This window comes from Rhinatrema bivittatum, chromosome 5 (genome assembly GCF_901001135.1).
Source record: "Rhinatrema bivittatum chromosome 5, aRhiBiv1.1, whole genome shotgun sequence".
Classification (NCBI taxonomy): Eukaryota; Metazoa; Chordata; class Amphibia; order Gymnophiona; family Rhinatrematidae; genus Rhinatrema; species Rhinatrema bivittatum.
The window spans coordinates 292,219,503-292,242,533 of NC_042619.1; the positions used below are offsets into that span (position 1 = coordinate 292,219,503).

General features: G+C 44.1%; 1 protein-coding gene across 1 annotated transcript in view; it reads left to right on the top strand.

The window, feature by feature from the left end:
• LOXL2 (lysyl oxidase like 2) overlaps nt 1-23,031 on the top strand; it is a 177,674-nt gene that overhangs the window by 26,091 nt on the left and 128,552 nt on the right. The window contains exon 3 of the mRNA XM_029604127.1: nt 2,403-2,578. Within this exon, the coding sequence (XP_029459987.1) occupies nt 2,403-2,578 (176 nt within the window). The remainder of the gene's footprint in view (nt 1-2,402; nt 2,579-23,031) is intronic.

The window sequence follows — 23,031 nt, forward strand, 5'->3', positions numbered from 1 at the left end:
AGGAGCTGATTTGTTCAATACAGTCTCCAACTAGCTTTTACTCTACCACATTCCGTACTAGCAGACCTTCATTTTCATTAACTCCTCCCACTTGCATACTAAATGTAAAATTTGCATACTAATATGTGTTGCGATATTTATCGCACACATAGGATCCTAACGCATTTTGATGAATGATCTGATTAGATGAATAAGTTCAAATATCGCCACTTATCCAGCTAATTTACCTGTATAAGTAGCTCCTCCCCATCAAGCCCCCAACCCTCTCACCACTTAATGCATCTGAATATCTAAACGCCCCCCATACCTAGCGGATAAGTCCTTACTTATCCAGCTAAATGGCACTGAATATCAACCTTATGATGTTTAGGTTGTGATGTATGCACCTGTATGAGTACTCCTATCACATTTTAAGGGGATCCACTATTTATTATTTTGAATTTATCCTTGTGGTTTATATTGGATTTTTTTATTTACTTATCCTCATCCTTTTTCCATATAGCCCTTTCCTGTTCCCTAGTCTGCTTTATGTCATACTAGAGATTGGGAACTATTATATCACAGGACACACAGAGACTACCAAGCATCATTAACTCTGCCCCAGTTTGTTGGATTAGCCAGCAACAATGATCTTTGACTCCATGGTGTTCCAAAGAGCAACATTCTGTTACTAAATGGACCCTTTTGGAAAACATTTTCACAAGCATGATCTGAGTTATGGGATATATGAACCTTTCTGAATTAGATCTAGACTTTTTCCAGGGATGAAAGAGGAAGGTCAATGACTGGTCAAACTAAAATCTTGTTGGTCTAGTTTGAGCCTCCTCATTATTTAAATCAAGGCTGATGACCCCCCATGATTAACTTTCCACCTCAGCAACATCATCAAAGTTGGGAAAACAAATCCTGAAACACCATGAATGTTGATGGTGTTTCAAGAATAGAATGCCAACTTCGACCTTCTAGATCAAGATAAAAGTCAGAAAATAGCCCGGTAATTTATATTACAACTCTTTTCTTGGAAGGGACATTTTCCTTCCAGGCACATACAAGGAATTTATAAATTGGGACTGTATTTCTCTGTCACTTGTCCCCTGCTCCTTGAGACCTCAGAGGAGAGTTCTTTGTGTGTGGGGGGAGGAGGGGGGGGGCAGCTATTACTTTTTGGCCCAGGCGGGGAGATGTTTTCTTTTGTTAGAGTGGTTTGTGGTCTGAAATGATGCTGTGATGGTGCTTGGCTGGGACAGATGAAGGACACAGAAATTGGGTGTTCAAATAAAGAGTTTACTGAGTTCTTCAAAAGGTAATCAATGTTCATGTGAAATAAAGACCTTACAGATGAGTGTCCTTTCTCTCTGTGTATGTGCCAGTGACTCAGGTTCCTGGATGATTCCTAACTCTCTGGGATTGACAGTTTCGGTGTCCCAGACTCTGGGGAGATCCTGTGCTGTGGGGAATCCCCTTAGAGGTTTAAACAGTCCTACCAGAGTCCAATGGTTTCCTTCTACCCAGCCTGTGCCTGTGTCCCAGCGAAGATCCTGCTAAGTATCTTCAATTCTGAGTTTTTTCTCCAACCTTAGCTCTTTTATCACTGTACATAACTTCTGAGTAGGAAAAGTCTGAGGTACAACTTCATGACTATACTGATACAATTCCAACCCCAATTGAGAAGGAGTGGAAAAAGAACCTCCTTAAAACAAAAACCTGTCCAAAATTCTAAAATAGCACAAAATCTCCGCCAAGCATGGTCACTGTAGCCCCTTTTCCCTTGGATAAGAATCTATAGGTCTTCCATTCTCAGGTCTCCTGATCCGGGGGAAAGCCATTTCCAAAAACTCCAGGATCTCACCTACACAAAATCCTCAATTCAGACAAAATTTTCAAGCAATGTCACTACTTAACTCAGGATAGCCCCACATAGGCAGGCAGTGCCTGACAGGGATTTCCCTTAAATCCACCTAATGAGGGGTATAAACCTCATTTAGGCAAATAGAAACTGAAGGAGCTCTGTTCTGTTCAAAAACTAAACCAGAAGACCATACCTAGTCTTCTCTCAGCACCCACTCTGGAGGAGGAGCTGAAATGTGGTATTCCTTCTAGCTGGTTTGTGAAACACTAGGGACATCTAACCCAGAGGGATGTCACAATATCTGTGAAAAAAAAACCAACCCAGATTTTCACCCAATCTTTGTATGTTCTCTCAGCTCTTCTACTGGGACCATTTTTATGAGGAGAACAGGAATAAAGTCTCCAATTGCCCACTCAGTCCTTGGTAAGCCTGTCTGTTGAATTACGGAAAACCTGTGATAGCAGTTAATGTCACATGGATGCTTATTACGGCAGAACTTGACCAAAGTCATCTAATGTAACACTGCTTTGTCATCTTTTTCTTCATTCCTTAGGTCGTATCTGGTTAGACAACGTTAACTGTAATGGTAAAGAGGAAACCATAGCTGCCTGTACATCCAATGGTTGGGGTATATCTGACTGCAAGCATACTGAAGACGTGGGAGTTGTTTGCAGTGGTAAGAGGATCCCTGGATTCAAGTTTGACAACTCATTAATCAACCACATTGAGGTAAACACAAGTGTGTTAGTAATTGAGAGTAAAACTTCATAGGTTTTAGACTCCTTGACACATCTATGGTGAATTTTTGTCACCAAGTCTTGACCATGAGACATGGAGTGTTTTTGTTATAGCAGTGCTCTTAAATTTGGTCAGGGATATGCTGAAAGGTATTATTGGGAGATCCTGGAATGCCCACTGTTAAATCATTTATGAAAGCAATGAGGATCTCACTGAGTTGAGTGGAGCTTTCATGAGCCCATGAAAATAATTTGGTAGCACATGTTTGACTGAACTGCAGAATGAACACTGAATATATAAAAAAAGACATTATAGTAGTCTTTATATGGAGCTATGTAGACCTGCCATGTCTTCCACGTTTAAATCACAAAAATCCCCGGTAGCATGAATATCATGCAAAAGCCAATATATAGAAAATCTTGCTACTATGGTAAATACGGGCTTGTTTAAAGAGTGACCATCATATAGTGCTTATAAGGCTTTCCAAAACCGGATCTGCCCTGGTTCGCACTGGGACTTTGTAATCATTGGTCTCTCTATGCGTGGGTTATGAATGCTTGTAATTTTCACTGTGCATATTCATACAGATACTAGTATGTAACAGGAATATCTCCACACTTATCTGCAGAAAGTCCACTGTATTGTACTTAGCTCCATATAAAGACTACTACAATGTCTTCTTTTATATATACAGGGCCGGATTTTAAAAGGGTTATGCGCATAAGGTACGCGCGTAACTCTTCTAAAACGGCCCTGCGCGCGCCGAGCCTATTTTACATAGGCTTGGCGGTGCGCGCAAGCCCCGGGATGCGCGTAATTCCCGGGGCTTGCAAAAAGGGGTGGTCGGGGGCGTGGCCAGGGGGCATGGTGTCGGTTCGGGGGCATGTGGGCGGTCCGGGGGCGTGGCCGAGTGCCCCAACACAGTAGCCTGTATCGGGGCCTGCCACGCCAGCACACGTAAGTTACTACTGCCCGGAGGCAGTAGTAACTTTTCGAATAAAGGTAGGGGAGCCTAGATAGGGCCGGGGGGGTGGGTTAGGTAGGGGAAGGGAGTGGAAGGTGTGGGGGGGGTGGAAGGAAAGTTCCCTCCGAGGCCAGTGCAAATTGCACAAATATGCACCTCCTTGCGCGCGCCGACCCCGGATTTTATGATACGCATGGCTACGTGCGTATCTTATAAAATTCGACGTACTTTTTAAAAATGTACCCAACAGTGTTCATTCTGCAGTTCAGTCAAACATGTGCTACCAAATTATTTTCATGGGCTCATGAAAGCTCCACTCAACTCAGTGAGATGCTCATTGCTTTCATAAATGGATCAGTGTCCTACATTGCAATGTTTCGGAGTCATTGTAAATCTCCTTCTTCAGGGAATAGATTCGCTTATGTGGACAATGTGAATTTTAACTGCAAAGGATAAGAATAAGTTAAAGTTGCCCTGTGAGAAATTTCTGTGGTGGCAAACATTGCCGGAAGGCACTTACTTGGTCAGTCAGATCCTACGTGCTGGACGCTGAAAAGAAAGTTCATTCAGCGCTAAAACAGAGCAAGAAAAAGTCAATCTTATTTATTTGGCCGGGAGTATAAATGTCTGACAGGAAAAGCAGAGCTTCTTCTACTTACATAGAACATCAAGGTGCTGAGAACTACCTGTTGCTTTAAGGTGCCGCAGTGCTGACAGTGAACGCTTCGTGCGGACACCATTTTAAAGGGAAAGAATGCCGCCAAAACCGGGAGTGATTGACAGCCGGAAGTGACGTGGATACTGAAATCAGACTAGTGTAAACCAATCTATTTTCTCATTTAGCCCCTTAGGTTCTAATGTTTGTAGAAGGTGAATCCACAGGCTTTCTTTGTAATTGAGTATATGTGATCGATCTCCTCCGTGCCGATTGAGCGGAGCATGTTCAAGGATGAATCATTTCAAGTCTTCAAATAGATGTCCTTCCGCAATGCAATGTTGTACTGTGGCAGGAGTCTTATCTCCTGACCTCCTGCTTCGGACATATATTCCATTCAGCAGCCATAGAACATAAGAACATAAGAACATGCCATACTGGGTCAGACCAAGGGTCCATCAAGCCCAGCATCGTGTTTCCAACAGTGGCCAATCCAGGCCATAAGAACCTTGCAAGTACCCCAAAAACTAAGTCTATTCCATGTTACCATTGCTAGTAATAGCAGTGGCTATTCTCTAAGTGAACTTAATAGCAGGTAATGGACTTCTCCTCCAAGAACTTATCCAATCCTTGTTTAAACACAGCTATACTAACTGCACTAACCACATCCTCTGGCAACAAATTCCAGAGTTTAATTGTGCGTTGAGTAAAAAAGAACTTTCTCCGATTAGTTTTAAATGTGCCCCCTAGTCTTTCTATTATCTGAAAGAGTAAATAACCAATTCACATCTACCCATTCTAGACGTCTCATAATTTTAAACACCTCTATCATATCCCCCCTCAGCCGTCTCTTCTCCAAGCTGAAAAGTCCTAACCTCTTTAGTCTTTCCTCATAGGGGAGCTGTTCCATTCCCTGCTAGGATATAGCAAGTGTTATCAGGCATTGTCAAAGCAGCCCTGCTACTAGTTAATGCATCGGGATGTGCAGAAATGCATTAAAGGACCATAGATGCATGGTCTATCATTCAATTCCTTCTATTATTCAGAGCTTAGAGTTTCAACTGATTCCACCTTGGCATGCTCAGTAATGCATTTTTGGAAACAAGAGGAAGTTGATTATCTGTCATTACAGTCTGATATAGTGTCTTCCTCTGCAGTGAACAGTTTAACAGAGCAGTATATTTTGGGCGGAAAATCTGGAGTCAAACTTTCCAGTAGTAACTGCAGAACAATTTCCTCTTTGCGTAGCCCTCATGGATTTATAGCATGAAATCAAGAGAATGAGATTTCCAGCTCTAGCTACTGTCATGTTGTCAGGATTACAAAAAGCTTCTGTTTAAGCTATTGGTTTTATTTTTTTTTCTTCCCATTCCCCACGTATCGGGAAAAGACAGGCACATCTTGTGCCTTTGAACAGATGTTTATTTTTTGGAAATAAAAAAATAGAAAAAAATGTGTAGCCAAAATTGTGAAAGTACTTTCATGCTTTTAGAGGTCTTCTTGATTTTGAAAGTAAAGTCATCAGCTTGAGGTTATCTTAGCCAGGACCCTGAATATCGTTTTTGGCTATAATATGTATCCCTTTCTTCATGCCAGTAGTGTAAATGTCATTAGTATAGCTATGATTTACAGACAAGATACTGACATAAAGGCAGACATGCCATGCACATCCTTATAAGACAACTCTACCCACTCTGTACAGAGATTTTTTTAATGTGTACAAAGCAAAGATCATTAAAATAGCATTTTAAGTTGGATAAAAATGTTTTTTGTCATACTTATTACAGGAAAAATAGGATATATTTGAAGGTTTTGGTATATTTTATTGGACAAACTATATGTATATATGTGTGTGTGTGTGTATCTCTCTCTCTCTCTCTATATCTATCTATCTATCTTAGCCCTGGGGGATCTCTGTGCTATTGCAGAATGCAGAATTTGCGCAGAATTCCCCCTTCCTGCAGATTTCCTCCCTTCACCTTGCAGAACCCAGGCTACACCGCCACTCTGAACGCTATTGCAGGCAGGATCGTGGCAATAATCAATAATGGCTCTGCGAGCTTGCCGGAAGAGGAAGGGCATGATCCCCGGAAGCACGTGGAAAGCTCGCAGCAGGCTCGCGGATGGCAGTGCAGCTGTGCATACAGCCTAGCTCCGCGAGCTGCCTGAAGCCTTGGGCAGGGCCTTCAGAGTTACCTCCAAACAAGCAGCTTGAAGACTCAAGAGTGGTGTGCAGCTTGTGAGTGAGAAAGAGGGTAACGGGCAGTAAATATGAGATGATAGTGCTCAAAGGAAGAAGGGGAATAAATGATGGGTGGTGGGTGGTGGTTGGGGAGAGAAGGTAAACAGGGACAGTAGCAGAAGTCAAAGGAGGATTCATATTTCCGTTTGTTTTAGGCCCGAGGTCCGCAACCTTTGGCATGTGTCCATGGCACTAGACAGCTGAGCAGACTCTAACTTCTGCTGCTCTTGAATCAGGAAGCAGGCTTCAAGCCTCACGTGCGGCAGCAGAAGTCGCGTTTATCTCCTGCTGCGCGAGACCGGCCCCACAGCAGCGGGAGATGACATTTGGTTAAACGTGGCTCCTGCTGCCGCACGTGAGGCTTGAAGCCTGCTTCCTGATACTGGATCGCAGTGATATGCAGAATGATAATTTGCCAAAAATATTATTTTGACAACTGTGCAGAATTTTGCAGAATTTAGAAAATGTGTGCCTAGAATTTTTAATTTTTTGGTGCAGAATTTTCAATTTTTTTGCACAGAATTCCCCCAGGAGTACACACACACACCTGCATACTAGGGGCTGCACCCTGCTCACTTTGCATGCAGGGGCAGATTGGCCTATCGGGGCCTCGGGCATGCCTCGGTGCGTCAGCTGAATTGATCACATGATGAAAGGTGGCAGTGTGACCATGTGTTTGCTATGCGGTATCCCCACATGCTGACGAGTATAGAATGAAGGGCTCAGTGGAGCCGTTACCGGAGCCCAGGCCAAAGAAGAAAAAAAAAAAAGGCTGCAGCCGCCACCGGAGGTTGGGTCCTGTTGCTGAGACCCAGATCTAGGCCGATGCCGGGGTCTGGCTCAGAGGCTGGGTCATGTTGCCCAGACTCAGGCCCAAACCTGATAATGGGGCATGGGTTCAATCGCTAAGGCCTCGGCCTAAGGCTGAAGCCCAGGATTGGAAGCCTAGAACCAGGCCTCCATACATCCTCTTCCATTTAACGTCCTCTTCAAATGATGGTCTCTGCTGGGAAGATGTGCCAGAGGGACGGCACTCCGGCATTTTTCTCTAAGTGGATGGTGCCAATTTGATGTATAACTGTATATTCCAACATCCATACATCAAACTTGCACCCTGCACTTAGAAGGGACTTGTCAGAGTGGTGATACTCCAGTGCATTCTCTGAGCAGAGGGTGTCATTTGAAGAGGACATTTGAATAAAAGAGGACATACAGAGGCCTGGCCTAGGATGAAACTGAGGTGATCAGGACCTTGCCTGGCATCGGGCTTGGGCGTGGACCTAGGCTGAGGTTTTGCTGAGAAGACCAGGCCTCCAGGCCAGTCGCCAGTGTTGGACCTGGCCCTAGGTCAAAGGCTCATTGATGGGACTCAGACTCCAGGCAGGGCTGTGATGTCAGTCCTGGGCCTGGGTCAAGTGGTGTCAGAACCCAGCCTCTGAGCTCAGCCTAGACCTAGGCCTTGGGCCTGGGAATGTTCTGAGGAAGACTCAGATCAGCCCAGGGAAGCCTTTAGTTGGCCTTAAGTGGTTTTTCCCCTTTTTTTTTTTTTTTTTCCAAAAATGAAAGAAAAGAAAAATAATTAAATATCGTTTTTTTCTTTCGTTCTGTTTTGAAAACATCATGAAATTCAATAAGAAATGTCATTCGTTTCAAATGAATGCACGTCCTAAAACATTACTGTGTGTCCATGGTTTCTGCAGGGATTGCAACCTTGCTCAAAAGTTTGCGATGTTATACCAGCCTGCCTCTCTTCTCTCCCTCACCTCCATGGTGGTGTTTCATCTTGCTGCAGTTGGGCACATCTGTTTCCAGTTGTTTTCTTCTCAGTAGGAATTGTATGCTTAATGGAGAGTAAATGCAGACAATGTGGTGGATAGGATAAAAGTCTCAGCTGCGGAAATCCAGGAATTACTACAGGAAAACCCCTATTTGCCTGCTATGGCATTCACCTTGGACGGCAGCAATCAGGCAACAAAATACAAGGCTTTTAAAACTTAAAGGAAAGGAAGACATTTTAAAAATCAAGGTCGTTTGCAGAAAGGGTGATATTCTATCACGTAAAGCAAGTGTAAACTTTTATGATATTGTTAAACTGGCTTGGGTTTCCACTAAAATAATATGATCCCACTAACATTCGACAGGAGTTTTACGATCCCTTCATAGAATCAGTAACCTAAGTTTCTTCAGATGTAGATTCCTGCTGAGCGGAAACTGGAGAATATACGTCAAGGGAGTTATTACCATTCATTGTTCGTTCAGTGTAAAATGATTTGTAACTTGTACAGTGTAACAAATACCGCTGCATTAACACTGAAACACCACTGGAAAGAAAGAACGTTACATTAGCACAGCACTGACAAATTACAAAATGACGAGCTATTGATGTGTGCCGAAGAAACAGATTTTCCGTTCATCTTCCCAGTTTTGGCTTCTAGCTAGTAATAGTTTGTGCAGTTGCCTCCTTTGAACAGTGGCCTCTGCCTCTCCTTCTCGTGTCTAAAGCACTTACCAAGCTGTACCACCGAATTTCCAGATGACAGAGAACTGAACCCTCCCACGGGTTTCCACATCTTCCCCCCTCTCTGCAGTCTGGCTGCATAGCTTCGCTATTTCTGACTTCAAGGGTGCTAGAAGGAGCTTTCTGAAATGCCTAGACCATGCCTCATTGAGAGCCGGGTTTGTGCATTCATTTAAGATTTCGTTTCCTTTAGGGTCCTTAGGAGGCCAAACAGATGTGTGTGGCTTGTTTTCCTAAGTGCCTTTGCATCACGTTAATAAAGAGTCTTTCTCTGTAGTACTGGATATGCATGCGTATAACCAGGCCAAAATCTGAAACGGTGTTTTATGCTTTTCTGTCCAGAGAATATGCCCGTACCCAGCGAGGCCACCTCCCTGGTGGGCTGTTTTATAGAAAGATAAAGATAAAGAAGGACTGCGACTCATTTGTTAGTACTGTAATATTCTGCCTTTGTTGCTAGTATATTGTGCATCCCCATGCAGGACTACTGTGAAAGGCTCTGGTGACAGGACTTACAATGAGACATAATAACTGGTTGTGGTGACAGCGATCCCTGTGATATATCTTGGTGAGGTGGTGGAGACAGAAACAGTGACCGAATCCAAGAAAGCATGGGATTAGTAGAGAGGATTCCTGGTTACAAAATGAGAGGAAGGCCAAAAATCAGCTGGGGTCTATAGCATTGCACAAGGAATGACACTGGACAGACTAGATTGTCCCTGGGGTCTTTATCTGCCATCTCATCTTATGGTTCTGTGTTAAACCAGATGCCTCCTGCTTCACTTATTATGCTCACTTTTGACTACAGTCCTGGCTTTCCTCTCATCAGCTCTGTTAAAAGGCTATGGGCCGGATTTTCAAAAGGTTACGGGCGCCGGGCCTATTTTCAAAAGGCCCGGCGACGCGCATAAAGCTCTGGGACGTGTGTAAGTCCCGGGGCTTGCAAAAAGGGGCGGGGAGGGGAGGGGGTGGGGTGGTCCAGGGCTCAGGGCGGGGTCAGAGGCTCTCGGTACAGCGGCCATTTGCCGAGGAAAACAAAAAAAAAAGGTAGGGGGAAAGGGCGGGGGAGGTAAGGGAAGGTGGGGTGAGGGGTAGGGATGTTCCCTCCAATTTCAGAGCGGTCTGGGAGGGAACGGGGGAAGGCAGTGCGGCTCGGCATGTGAAAGGTGCACAATTGTGCACCCCCTTGCGCATTCCGACCCCTGATTTTATAACATGCGCGCGCGCACCTCTGCAAATCTACCCCTATGTGCTCAGTGAAAGAAGCCAATCATAATTTTGGGTGCCCACCTGTCTTCAGGTTATGATGGGCAGGTGAGAGAGTTCTGTGCATTCTGGGACTTTTAATCTTGTTTTCAATAGGAAGAGGAGACCTGAATGTTCCATATGGAGCTGCGACTCCTAAAGCACTCTAGGGATGCCTCGTTTCTTATATTCCTCCGCAATGCACCTGTAAAAGACAGGATGCTGGACTGGCTGGACCTTTGGACTGACTCAGGGGCCAGGGTCATAAAGTTTGCGTGGCAGTGCACAAATTTTACTCTCAATGCAGAGAGGAATTTTGTACACAAACATTGTGTGCGTGAAAGTGCACGTATTGGTTAGTTCTCTTGCACAGAAACCCCACGCTCATGAAGTCATTATCTATTACCATCCCCACGCAGAGAGCTGCACTGCCTTAACTTGTTTTAATGCTGGAAATTTTGCTCCTGCTCTGAGATGGAGTAAAATTAGCTCATTCCATCTCGGACGGGAATTACATTTCCAAGCCAGTGAATTATAATGCCTGCTCCAGGAAGGACTCCTTATATCATTTCTCCAGCCCCAGCTCTCTCACTACCACTGTCCCCAGAATCGTTTCTGCGACGGTGCAGTCGGTGTTGCTGCCGGATCGTGCCCCGCGCTCCCTCCTCCTCCTCCTCAGCAGAACGGGAACAGGCCTTCAGCATCCTTTCTCATCCCTCCACCTGCCTCCCTTCCTGCCCCCTCTCTATGAACCATGTGTTCAGCCAGGGAACCTATTGGCAGCAGGCTGGAGCTGGCTTGGGGCTAGTGCCGCTGCTTTTTCTCCGCCTGAGAGCTACACTGTCGGGAACCCTGGAAAGGAGGGAGCGCAGAGCCAGTGCACTGGCAAAAAATCAGCACCAGGAGAAACAAGGTCACGGCTTGGGGCTGCTGCTGCGTTTTTAGCCAGAGTCTCCCCCACCAGTTAAAATGAGTACTCAGACTATGTGTTATTATTTGTGATAATTGTGGGTGGATCCTTGGGCTGGTGGCAGATGACCACGCCCTCGGGGGAAGATCCCGAGAGGGACCACCAGTCAGGCTCAGAGGATGGAGACAGACACACATTAGTTCTTTTATTAAACAGTATATTGAACCACCAGAGGTGGCAGTAGTGAGCTGGAAGAGCCCGGCTGGGCTGTAGTCCCTCAGGCACTGGAACAGCGATCTCTGGATGGCTGAGCTGTAGAGAAACTGATATAGTGAGTAGGCAGAGTATGCAGAGTTCAGGAACAGAACCTTGATGGTAACACTCACACTGTAGTCTCTGAAGCAGCCCAGGGGCTGGAATGAAGTAGGCCCTCGAGGAGCGAGTACCTGGTTCCAGGGAAAGCTCTGAGAGAGAGATGGTAACTCATTGGTGTTGTAGGCAGTGGTGACTTCCTGGCAGAAGTTATATTCAGTAGCAGGTCCGGGAACGTGGGCTCTCGAGGAGCGAGTTCCGGTTCCAGACTGTGACCTGAAAAGTAAAAGAGAGAGCGAGGCCCCCGAGGAGCGGATACCCCTGGTAAAGTCCGAGGAGGCAGAGTATCAAGGTATGCAGAGAGCAAATCCCATCCGCAGCGATACCTGGAGGAAGCCCTTGCTAACTCGAATAGCTAGCAAAAACGAAAGACCTTAAGTATCCGGTGAGGATGACGTCATCTCAGGGGGACGCCCCTGAGCTTCGCGCCACAGCTGGTACTCGAGTCGGGGCTGCGCCGCGCGTGCGCCCTTAGGCTTCAGGAGAACATGGCGGAAGGCAGCGTCTAGCCGGTCCGGGAACGCCGGAGGAGGTTGGCAAGATGACACCACGGCAGCCAAACTTCCATCAGCCAAAGAGGGAGTCGCAAAAGAGGTAAGGTGGGCGGAGTGGAGACGTCGGGCAGCAACGGTCGCAACACTATGCAAAAGGATGAGTGCATATTTTAACTTGGGTTTGTGTCTTTTTTTTTTTTAACTCACAATTCATTAGCACACTATTTGCTTACTGCATTGGGAGTAGAACTTTTTTTTTATCATGTATGTTAAACGGCTCAGTGAATTTCAGCACACTGTTTTACCGTGCACCTTGTTGCATTGAGCCCTCAGTATTACAGCTCTCGAGAGGAGCTACAATGCATAAGCTGTACCCAAACATTAAATAGATCTCAAGCCACTATTGCTTATTAATTATCACAATAGTTTATGGGTTTTTCCTTCAGGAACTTATCCAAACCCTTCTTAAACCCAGCTACACTAACCGCTGTAACCACATCCTCTGGCAATGAATTCCAGAGCTTAACTATGCGCTGAGTGTAAAAGAATTTCTTTGATTTGTATTAAATGAGCTACTTGCTAACTTCATGGAGTGCCCCCTGGTCCTTCTATTATCTGAGAGAGTAAATAACTGATTTACATTAACTTGTTCAAGTCCTTTCATGATTTTGTAGATTTCTATCAAATCCCCCCTCAGCCATCTCTTCTCTAAACTGAACAACCCTAACGTATTTAGCCTTTCTTCATAGGGGAGCTGTTCCATACCCCTTATCATTTTGGTCGCCCTTCTCTGTACCTTCTCCATCACAACTATATCTTTCTTGAGATGCGGCGACCAGAATTGTTCATAGTATTCAAGGTGCGGTCTCACCATGGAGTGATACAGAGGCATTATGACATCCTCCGTTTTATTTTCCATTCCCTTCCTAATAATTGCTAACATTCTGTTTGCTTTTTTTGATCACCACAGCACACTGGGCCAATTTCAATGTATTATCCACTATGACACCTAGATCTCTTTCCTGGGTGGTAACTCCTAAGATAAACCCTAACATTGTGTAACTACAGCAAAGGGTATTTTGCCTTATTTGCATCACTTGTCCATGTTAAATTTCATCTGCCATTTGGAAGCCCAATCTTCCAGTCTCGCAAGGTCTTCCTGCAATTCATCACAATCCATTTGAAATTTAACTACTCTGAATAATTTTGTGTCATCTGCAAATTTGATCACCTCACTTCTCATACCTCTTTCCAGATTATTTATAAATATATTGAAAAACACCGGTCCAAGTACAGATCCCTGAGGCACTCCACTGTTTACCCTTTTCCACTGAGAAAACTGACCATTTAATCCAACTCTCTGTTTCTTGTCTTTTAACCAGCCTACAATCCACAAAAGGACATCGCCTCCTATCCCAAGACTTTTTTGTTTTCTTTGAAGCCTCTCATTCGGGATTTTGTCAAACGCCTTTTCAATATCCAAATACACTACATCTACCGGTTCACCTTTGTTCATATGTTTATTCACCCCTTCAAAAAAATGTTGTTGGATATGTTTGCTTATTATGCTGTTATATATTGTATTTTTTAAGTAATTTTTTGTAAACCACTTTAGGTCATAATTTTTCAAATAAGATGGTTTATAAGTGTAAAAATGAAATGGTATATATATGGTATATATTAATATACTATAAAGTTGAACAGGAAATAGTCTTTATCTGCTATTATGCAAAATTAAAAAAAAAATTATATATATATATATATATATATATATATATATATACTAGCTGTGCCCGGCCACGCGTTGCAGTGGCAGAGTCAGGTTCTTTCCCCCCCCCCCCCCCCCCCCCCCCCTTCCCCTTGCTCATATACCTCAGTCACACATTGTCTTCCTCCTTGGTCACTCATCCCCCTTTCCTCCCCTGTCCCCACTCAACTCTCTCCCCTCACACTCACCCCTCCCCCTTCGGTCACTAACCCCTTCACTTCCCTGTCCCCACTCCAACTCTCACCCCTCACACTCACCTCTCCCCTCTGTGTCTCTCCCCTGACACTCACTGCCCCCTTCATTCACCCTCCCCTCACTGTCACCTCTCCCCGCCTACTCCCTACCCTTTTGTCAGTGACACCGCACCCTCTCTCAATCTCCTTCCCTGATTTTGATCCCCTCCGGCTCGCAATGCCATCCCAGCTGCCCCCCCCCCCCCCCCCCCGTCCCTCTCCCTCTTGTGCGGTTCTGCACGGCCCGCTCCCGAAGATGCGAGGTCAGCGAGGATCCCTCCCTGTCATGCACGTGAGCCGTACCAGATCGCCGTTGCAGCTCCTCCCAGGTGTTGAAGTTCGGCTGGCCAACACCACCACGCCCGATATTGCCGCCGGTCCGCCGCTGCTGCTCCTCCCAGTGCCATGTTGGTCCCGCTGTGCGCGACGTGCGCTCCCGCCCACGCATGCGCAGTACAGCAGCTTCATTTCCCAAGGTAGATAGCGTGTGTTGCATGTCTGTCCTACAGATGTTGCTGTTTTCCCCACACACATGTAAAAACATGTTTTTTTCTGTAACCGTGTGACATCTATGTAATCTCAATAGAGAAGAACCTTGCCGAAAGTGAAAGCAAGGTTGTGTCCAAATTTAAAAGCAATTGGTGCAGTAGCTGAGCCTGGTTAAGTTGAAAAAACAGAATAGAGCAGTAAAGGTTACAGTTTGTGTTTTGTTTTGTTTTTTTACCCCAAATGAACAGCAGCAGCAAAGAATAGATTAAATATGCAAGCACACCTTCCTGGTGTCCCCCCCCCCCCCAACCCGGCGAAATAGAGCAACCCACGCTACAGCCCCCCTCTCGGGAGATGTGGAGAATCAGAGCCCCCCCCCCTGTGAAAAACGCGCAGCGGAAAATAAAAACGGTCCCCCACCCTGCTCCTCCCTGGCTACCTGTGTAAACTGCCAGCCGGTGGCGAGGGTGTGTGCTAGGGTTTGTTCCGCCGGCTGCCATGTCGCAAAACTTCACCGGTGAAAGATGTGCGTCAGGATTCCTGACCTAGTAAGGGCAAATGTCCTCTGAGGATATGGCGCCGACGGGCTCTTGCCCTTACTATGTCACATGGTGTACCGACGTCATTGTTGTCTCCGTATAGCATAGTAAGGGCAAGGTCCGCTGGCGCCATTTTGGTTGCTGGCATCCGACGGCCCTACTGAATGTGATGAGTCCCGGACCGTTCCTGTGGTGCCGGCGGAGAAGCACGGACTTGTATCAGGTGTAGTGTGTGATCGGAGTGCAGTGCGTGGGTGGGTGGAAGAGGGTACTTTAATTTAAATTCGGAGGGTGTGTGAAATGCGTGGCTTCCCAATATAGCAGCCAGGAATTCGTGTTTTGGTGTGTTTTGGGAGGGTGGGTGAAGTAAGTGACATTGGCAGGCGTGTGGGTGGGGGTGTGTGGTGTGATGAGTGTGGATTTCTGTGTGTTATGAGGGAGTGTGAATGAAAGACAATAGCCCTGTGTGGGGGTGGGGTGTGGTGTGTGAGTGTGTGTGAAAGGTGTAAGAGGTTGCGCTTGTGCTGACGGCCACCAGATGTCGCTGTTTTGTGTAAGCAATTTTTAAACTTGTATTACCTGTCACAGGTGTGACCTATATGTAATGTAAGTGTATAAGATCCTTCCCGTATGGGAAGTGAATGTTGTGTGCAAATTTGAATGCATTCGGTTAAGCGGTTGGCGAGATTAGTGACGACGTACAAACTATTTAACTTTTTTATTTATATAGATAATCTATATACTGCAAAATTACAGATACACACACACACACAGAAACACACACACACATATATATATATATATATATATATATATATATATATATATATATATAAAACCAGAAAATCGACAATGCCTACCTTGCTAGTGCTTGATATAAGCCACATAAAGCCCCTTACCAAAGTGTGAAAAAGGAAAAAGCACCTATATATACTTGTAGGATTTAATACCACAATTTTTTAAAGTGGAAAATTCATATTTATTGAAAACATCTTTTTATAAAAATGATTTGTAAGTATACAATATTAAATCCTCAAATAAAAATGTACTGTATAGAATGTGCAGTACATGAACCTACAAACCCTAATACCTCTCTCAATGCTATTTGCTAACTTTCACTAGCTGAAATAACCCCACAACTAATCTCTGTATATCAAGACATTTAAACACAATATGACAATACATATATAACACATTTCCATCTATAAATACATGATGTAAAATGTACACTTCATGGGTTGCTAATCTCCAATTATTCCAACATGATGATGAAATTTGAAAAAAAGAAAACTGTTATGCCTAACCATAACATATCAGTTTCTAATGACACAAAATGTGATTGCAATGGCATAACTCATCACAGATTGATCCCTATCTCTGTGTCTGTCCAATGATGGTAAGTTCACTTGTTTTGCTCATCCCAGCAAGGCCTCGTTTTGCCTATTATGGCTTCTTCAGGGGAACTTTAAGTTTTATGCGATACCATCAATTACACCCAGACCATTCCGATCACCGCTAAATGTATATATATATATATATATATATATATATATAATTTTTTTTTTCACTCTGGAACTCCCCTGCCTCCCTTCCCCCTTCACTCACCTTTCCCCTCCCTTCCCCCTTCCCATCTTGGGCCAGCACAAGAGTGCCTTTTTACATTTTCTGCTGGTAGAGCCTGGGAAACCCCACCAGGCATTTTGCTGCTGCCGTCACCATCACTAGCCCTGTGGTGCTGATGCCATCACTCTTCCCTCACTTCTTGCATCCCCTCCAGCTGTTCCAGGTGAGTCTCATTATGTGCGTGTGTATAGATGCACCATGACGCTCACCTGGGGCCTCTTACATTTTTAGAATATAGGGAAATATATATATAATCATTTTTCATTCTTTCTTTGCCTCATTAACTCAGACAGATCTCAAAATAGGGAAAACAGGTCTGATCCTGCATAAACTGCCTTAAGATGAAAATAAAACAGTAAATATATGTTATCTATATTTAAACCCCTGCTTCTTTTCTCTGATCCAAGTTATATTACTCCCTTGTTTTATTGTAACTGCATTCCTTAGCCTTCTCTTGTTTAATGTTTTTTACTACTATTACTATTATTTTATTATTATTACTTAGATCAATGTTATTTATTGCCTTTTATTCCCTATCTACTTGTTAATTGTAAATCGACATGATGCGATATTTATCGCGAATGCCGGTATAGAAAAACTTAAAATAAATAAATAAATAAATAAATGGCCTAGTCAGTCTGCCCAGATTGAAATTCTTTCTCTCTGGTTTTCTGTCCCTTGGGTGGATGAGGATACAAATTCCCATTGTCTAAGCCAATACCAACTCTTTCCCCTACATATCCCCCATTTGACCTCTCAACTCTGCTCGCACCACTGCCCTCCACAGCTATCCCAGATATGTCCCTTTCTTTCCTAATGCCCACCGGCCCCTTAACCAGTGTGTTCTGTGTCTGCTCCAAGCATTTTTAAATTCCATCATTGTCTTGGTTGGTAGTAACTCTGCCGGTAGGCTATTCCACGCATCAGCCACCCCTTTCATAAAGGAGTATTTTGAAAATGTTGTTCAGCGTTTTATGATGTTCTTAAAATCAAATTCTACCTGATTTTGAACTGTCGTTAAATGCTTGGCTTGCAGTTCATCATGCCACATGTCGGTTTTAAGCAGATGGTAAGTCGGTGCATAAAGAACAGCCAGGCCCATCTGAGAGCAAAATACACTCCAGGTTATTTCAAAAAGTCTTTCAAAAATATTTGCACCGAGTCCTGACCCCATGGCTTTAAATGCACCACTGCTAAATGCATCTCACACAGGTGTCTGCTTTAGAAGCCCGCGAATAAAACTGGCACCTGGTGCGAAACGTCAGACTGAAGAGCTGGGAGGGGAACGATGGGCTTGACAGTGCAGAAGGGCATCCCTGGCAGTGCAGAGATTCAGGCCCTTTAAAGAATCATTTCAACCCCTTTTCCGAGTTCCAGGGCCGATATGTGCTCTGAAGGCTGTCTCATCCTTACTGGATGGTTATGTAATACATTTCACAAACACTGTAAAAGCTGGCTGCTTACAAGAGCCTTTGCATACAGACTAACTATCAGGCCGATACAGTACAGTGCGCTGCAACGGAGTGCACTGTTAGCCGGCATTTGGACGCGCGTTTTGGACGCGCTAGCTTTACCCCTTCTTCAGTAAGGAGTAATAGCGCGTCCAAAACGCGCGTCCAACCCCCCCGAACCTAATAGCGCCCGCAACGTGCAAATGCATGTTGATGGCCCTATTAGGTATTCCTGCGCGATTCAGAAAGCAAAATGTGCAGCCAAGCCGCGCATTTTGCTTTCAGAAATTAGCGCCTACCCAAAGGTAGGCGCTAATTTCTCTGGGCACTGGGAACTTAATATCATGGCGATATTAAGTCGGAGGTCCTGAAAGTTTAAAAAAGTAAAAAATGTAAAAAAAAAAATGTAAAATGGGCCCACGGTTGGCGGCTTGAAAACCGGACGCTCAATTTTGCTGGCATCCGGTTTCCGAACCCATGGCTGTCAGCGGGCTTGAGAACCAACGCCGGCAAAAATTGAGCGTCGGCTGTCAAACCCGCTGATAGCTGCCACTTCCGTAAAAAAAGAGGCGCTAGGGACGCGTTAGTGTCCCTAGCGTCTCTTTTTACCGCCGGCCCTAATTTAAAATAAATTAAAATACTATATCGCGCGCACAGGAGAGTGGCCTGTGCGTGCGCCAGGAGAGCGGGCGCTCGCCCACTCTCCCACGATTTTACTGTATTGGCCCGTATGTTGGTGCTCTTTTGTCATAAGCTCAGAATTTCTATTCTGGTTGTACATCACATTGCAGCCCTACAGGAAGAGGCGGTTTAGAAATCTAATCACTTGGGATTGTTTCCATCGTGCTGGAACTTATTGTCTTTTTGCTTCCTAGAGAGATTTGCCTAAAATCTTTCAGCAGGGTTTGAAGGCCCAGCTCGTCCGAGAGGCTTTTAGAGATTATTTGTGAAGTTTTCTGCCAGGTACTGCTGAGTGATGTGCTGTTTTATTTCTTTTAGGTGTTTTCTGTCCATATTCTGTGTTTTATTAATGCTGGCAATTGATTGTGTATATTTATTGTAAGCCGCATAGACTCTTGGATACAGCGACATACAAATAAATAAATAAATACATGAATACATGTATCAACAGGTGTCCAGCAAATTGAAATCTTTGACCAATTGCATCTCACACTTATTTGCCTTCTCATGAACTGCTTCCAATAAATCTGTGTTTAGTTGAGTTTAAAGGCTTGTTGAATCTCCCTTCTATATATAAAACAGCGCAACAAGTCTAGTAATTCTCGGGTGAGTGTCTGTAAATGGGTATTTTTTTTGCACTTACTATGGCAGGCATTCTCTCAGTCTCTCAAATTAATGCTATTTCTGCTGATGCTTTTCTTAAGTCTTTGTGCCAAAGAAAGCTTCCTTATGGAGTTTGTGAGGTGTAATATGTTCAGGCAACATATCAAGTTCTTTTTAATCAGTCTAGCAGTGCCCAAGACAACTAGGATGCGTTCTGTATCATTCTGCTACATTTTTCAGGTCTCTCATGTCATCTCTTGGTACTTCGTGATTTTCTCTCTGTAGTAAAGAATAATTGCTTGATACTAACACTTCTACTTGCAATTCCATTCTTATTTTTTTCTCCTTTACCACTATGTCTGGTTTTCTAGCATCAACCTTTATATCAGTTGGGATGGGAGAGCCCCTGTGCAGTCACAACCTCTCCATTCTTAGCATTTCTCTCAGGATCATGATCCCAGTATTTTTCTGGTACAGCGATGTTCAAAGGCGTTTACATGCGTAAAACAATGCTTTCCCTGCAGAAACGGCCTGTCATAACATTAACCACCAGTCCAAAATGCGGGGAAATTTATGTCCTGCATGCGTGTAAGCTTACCTGGACTGAGCGGAAGCATTCCTGGATTTTCCTGTATTCTATTGCCTGCCTCAAGAGGACTGTGAAATTGCCTCTACAGTGTCTCCAGCTGATCCAGGGAGCGACGGTCAGGCTCAGGAATTGAAAATGAGCTTTCCACATGGCAGTACATTTATTTATTTGAAAATGTTTATATACCGACATTAGTAGGGAAACATCACATCTCTGTAAAACAAACAGGCTTTACAGAGAACTATGAACTGTGTAAAGAACAGATTAGAACTATGAACTGCATTATGAACAACTATAATATAGCAACAGGTTAAAATTAAGCTAGAATAGAGGAACAGGGAGTATGAACATAGGCTTTACATCTAGTATATATATTAGGGAGGGATAACAACCCATCACAAAATCAGGGTCTAATTATTTATATAGTGTAGCATAGTGCAGTGTAGCAAAATCATTACAGTCAAAAAGCTGTGAAGGCCAATATACATCAGCAGGGGAAGCGTAGAGGAATAGTGTAATATTGGTTAGGGGCTGTCTAACAAACAGCGTCAGTGGAAAGTACTGCGAGGGCAGAAATGAGGGGTGGGGGGAGGTGGGGAAGCTCTAGGTGCTTTGTGAAAGAGGCAGTTCAAGTATAAGTACATAGTGCAAGCCATTGAGCCTCCTGGTCTGGCCCAGATCTCTGTTCTGAAAATTTACAAATCAAGAGCACACTTGGCCCTGCCCGTCAAGGGGCACACAGCCCAAGCAGTTCTGAAGGAGTTGCTTTCCTGAGGTCTGTGTTGAGATCAGAAGAGCTTTTCCCTTGCTTGTTATGTTGGAGTAAATGTCTGCTTCCCCACGCACGGAGTGTGCAGTCCATCTCACTTGCACCCTGTGAAGAACCAGGCTTTTTTTTTTTTTCCCATGATCTCAATCAGAAAATATTTTTCCTTCCATTAAGAAGATGAGCTATCAAGCTCTAAAGACTTAAAGCAATATGTCTGCTATGGTTTTATTACTCCTCTCATGCCTAATTTGAGGAGGTGCGGCTCGTTGGTAGTTGTTCTTGATTTATAATATTGCAGCTGGCATCTTGGTTTGATTGGGGATCACAAGGGCCAAACTGCCAAGACCGAGACCTGGGGGTCTAGGCAAGCTCTGAGAAAGTGAAGGCTTCATATGGAAGGAAAGGACTGGCTGTGTGTGTGTGTGAGTGAGGAACTTATAAACAGGGCTGGTTTTAGGGAGTGGAAGGCGGGGTGTGGGGGGGGGGATGGAGGGGCAGGCAAACAAACAAGTTGATGCAACACTGTGCGTTTCCAAAACCCATGTCAAACCAAGCGCGTAGCTAATAGCGCTCATCACATGTAAATTCATGCTGGTGGGGCTATTAGTTATTTCCCACCGATGCGAAAAAAAAAAAATGTGCTGGCAGTCATATTAGGAAAAAGGGGGCTTAATTAATGAGCATCCATTTTCCTAACCCTTGGCTGTGCAGAGGTTAGGAAAACGGACACTCGTAAAATTGAACATTCGTTTTCCTAATCCGTTGACAGCCACCTCCTGGGCTTACGCTGCTAAGGAGGTGCTAGGGGTGCACAATTTCCCCTAGCACCTCCTTTTCACTGTGGCAGCCCAATTAAATATTACATCCGGCGTCCCGGAGAGCTGCATCGGCGTGTGTAAGGAGAGCGGGTGCTCAGTCATGAGCGGCCTTTTCTCAGGCACTGATATTGCATCGGCCTGAATGTGGTTTCCCAAGGTGCCAGTGCAATAAGAGGCCTCCTTAGTGAAGCTGAGGCAGAGCTGTAGGGCACTTGCCACTGGTTAGCTCCAGTACTTAGCTTCTGCTCTTGGCCTCAGTCTAATTGTAGCGCTGATTGTAAAATAGCCTAGATAGACTCACCCCTCAGCATGAGCATTACCACTTATTCTGTCCCTCTTCCCTCTTACCAGTCCTCAGAACTGAAAAGAAGCTGTCATGGAAAAAAAGATTAAATGAGAAATACAAGTCAATGGTAGAAAACAGTTGAGAAATCCATTCAAACAAGCTATTAATGAAGTTTGATATGATGATATATCTGCAATGGGGATTACACAAAATATGAGAGAGTCCGGCACTTGTGGAAGCCTGTGCCAGTCTCGCGGGAAGGGTTAAGAGAGACTGTGGCTCAAACAGATGGTATGGAGTAGTGGCCCTGGACGCATGGACTGGGAGGGTATGCAAGAGAAAATGATGAAAGTTTGGGGGCGACTGCTGGAGAGGTTTCTTCCCTTTACACAGTACATAGGAACCCCAAATCTCCTGTCCCTGGCCATGAAATGTTTTCTTTGAATATTTCCTTTTTTTTTCCCCTCTGTACATTCACGTGTACTCAGTTATATGCCAATTATTATAATCCTAGAAACACAATGAATCTTTCACCTACATAGTACAAAAATGTTTTGATATTAAAAACTTGGATTTATGTTAACGTGAAGAAAATGGAGGAAAAGCCCTCAGACCTCCGACGTATCTCGTTCAACAAACGTAAAATATGTTGTGTAATTTGCTGTCATTGGTCAGAAAAACCTCCAACTATCCATTCATCTTTTTTTCTTTCTGAAACTTGTCTTTTTGATTTTTCCATGGTCATATAAAAAAAGAGAACTTATCTTAACATAATTCTTCTCTTTAACCAAAATGGATTGTTCAAACAATCTGCCGCCGACATCGACCAATCGTTTCGCTGACTAGGCTGCCTCAGGGCAGAACTGTTTCTCTCATATTCAGGCATTTATGAACGAGCTAAGCTCTCATTCCCAATTCAGTATCAACGAGATATGTCGGAGGTCTGAGGTCTTTTCCTCCATTTTCTTCACATTAATCCAAATTTTCAATATCAAAAAAATGTTTTAGTATGTAGGTGAAAGATTCATTGTGTTTCTAGTTTTTTTTACTTTCTTTCACCAGCCTATCTTTTTTTTTTTTTTTAATAATTTAATTATTATAATCCTACATTTTTACTTTTACCATTAATAAACAAACAAATAGTTCTCTCTCATTTTAATTTTTGCCTACCATACTAATGTGCCACAGATATATT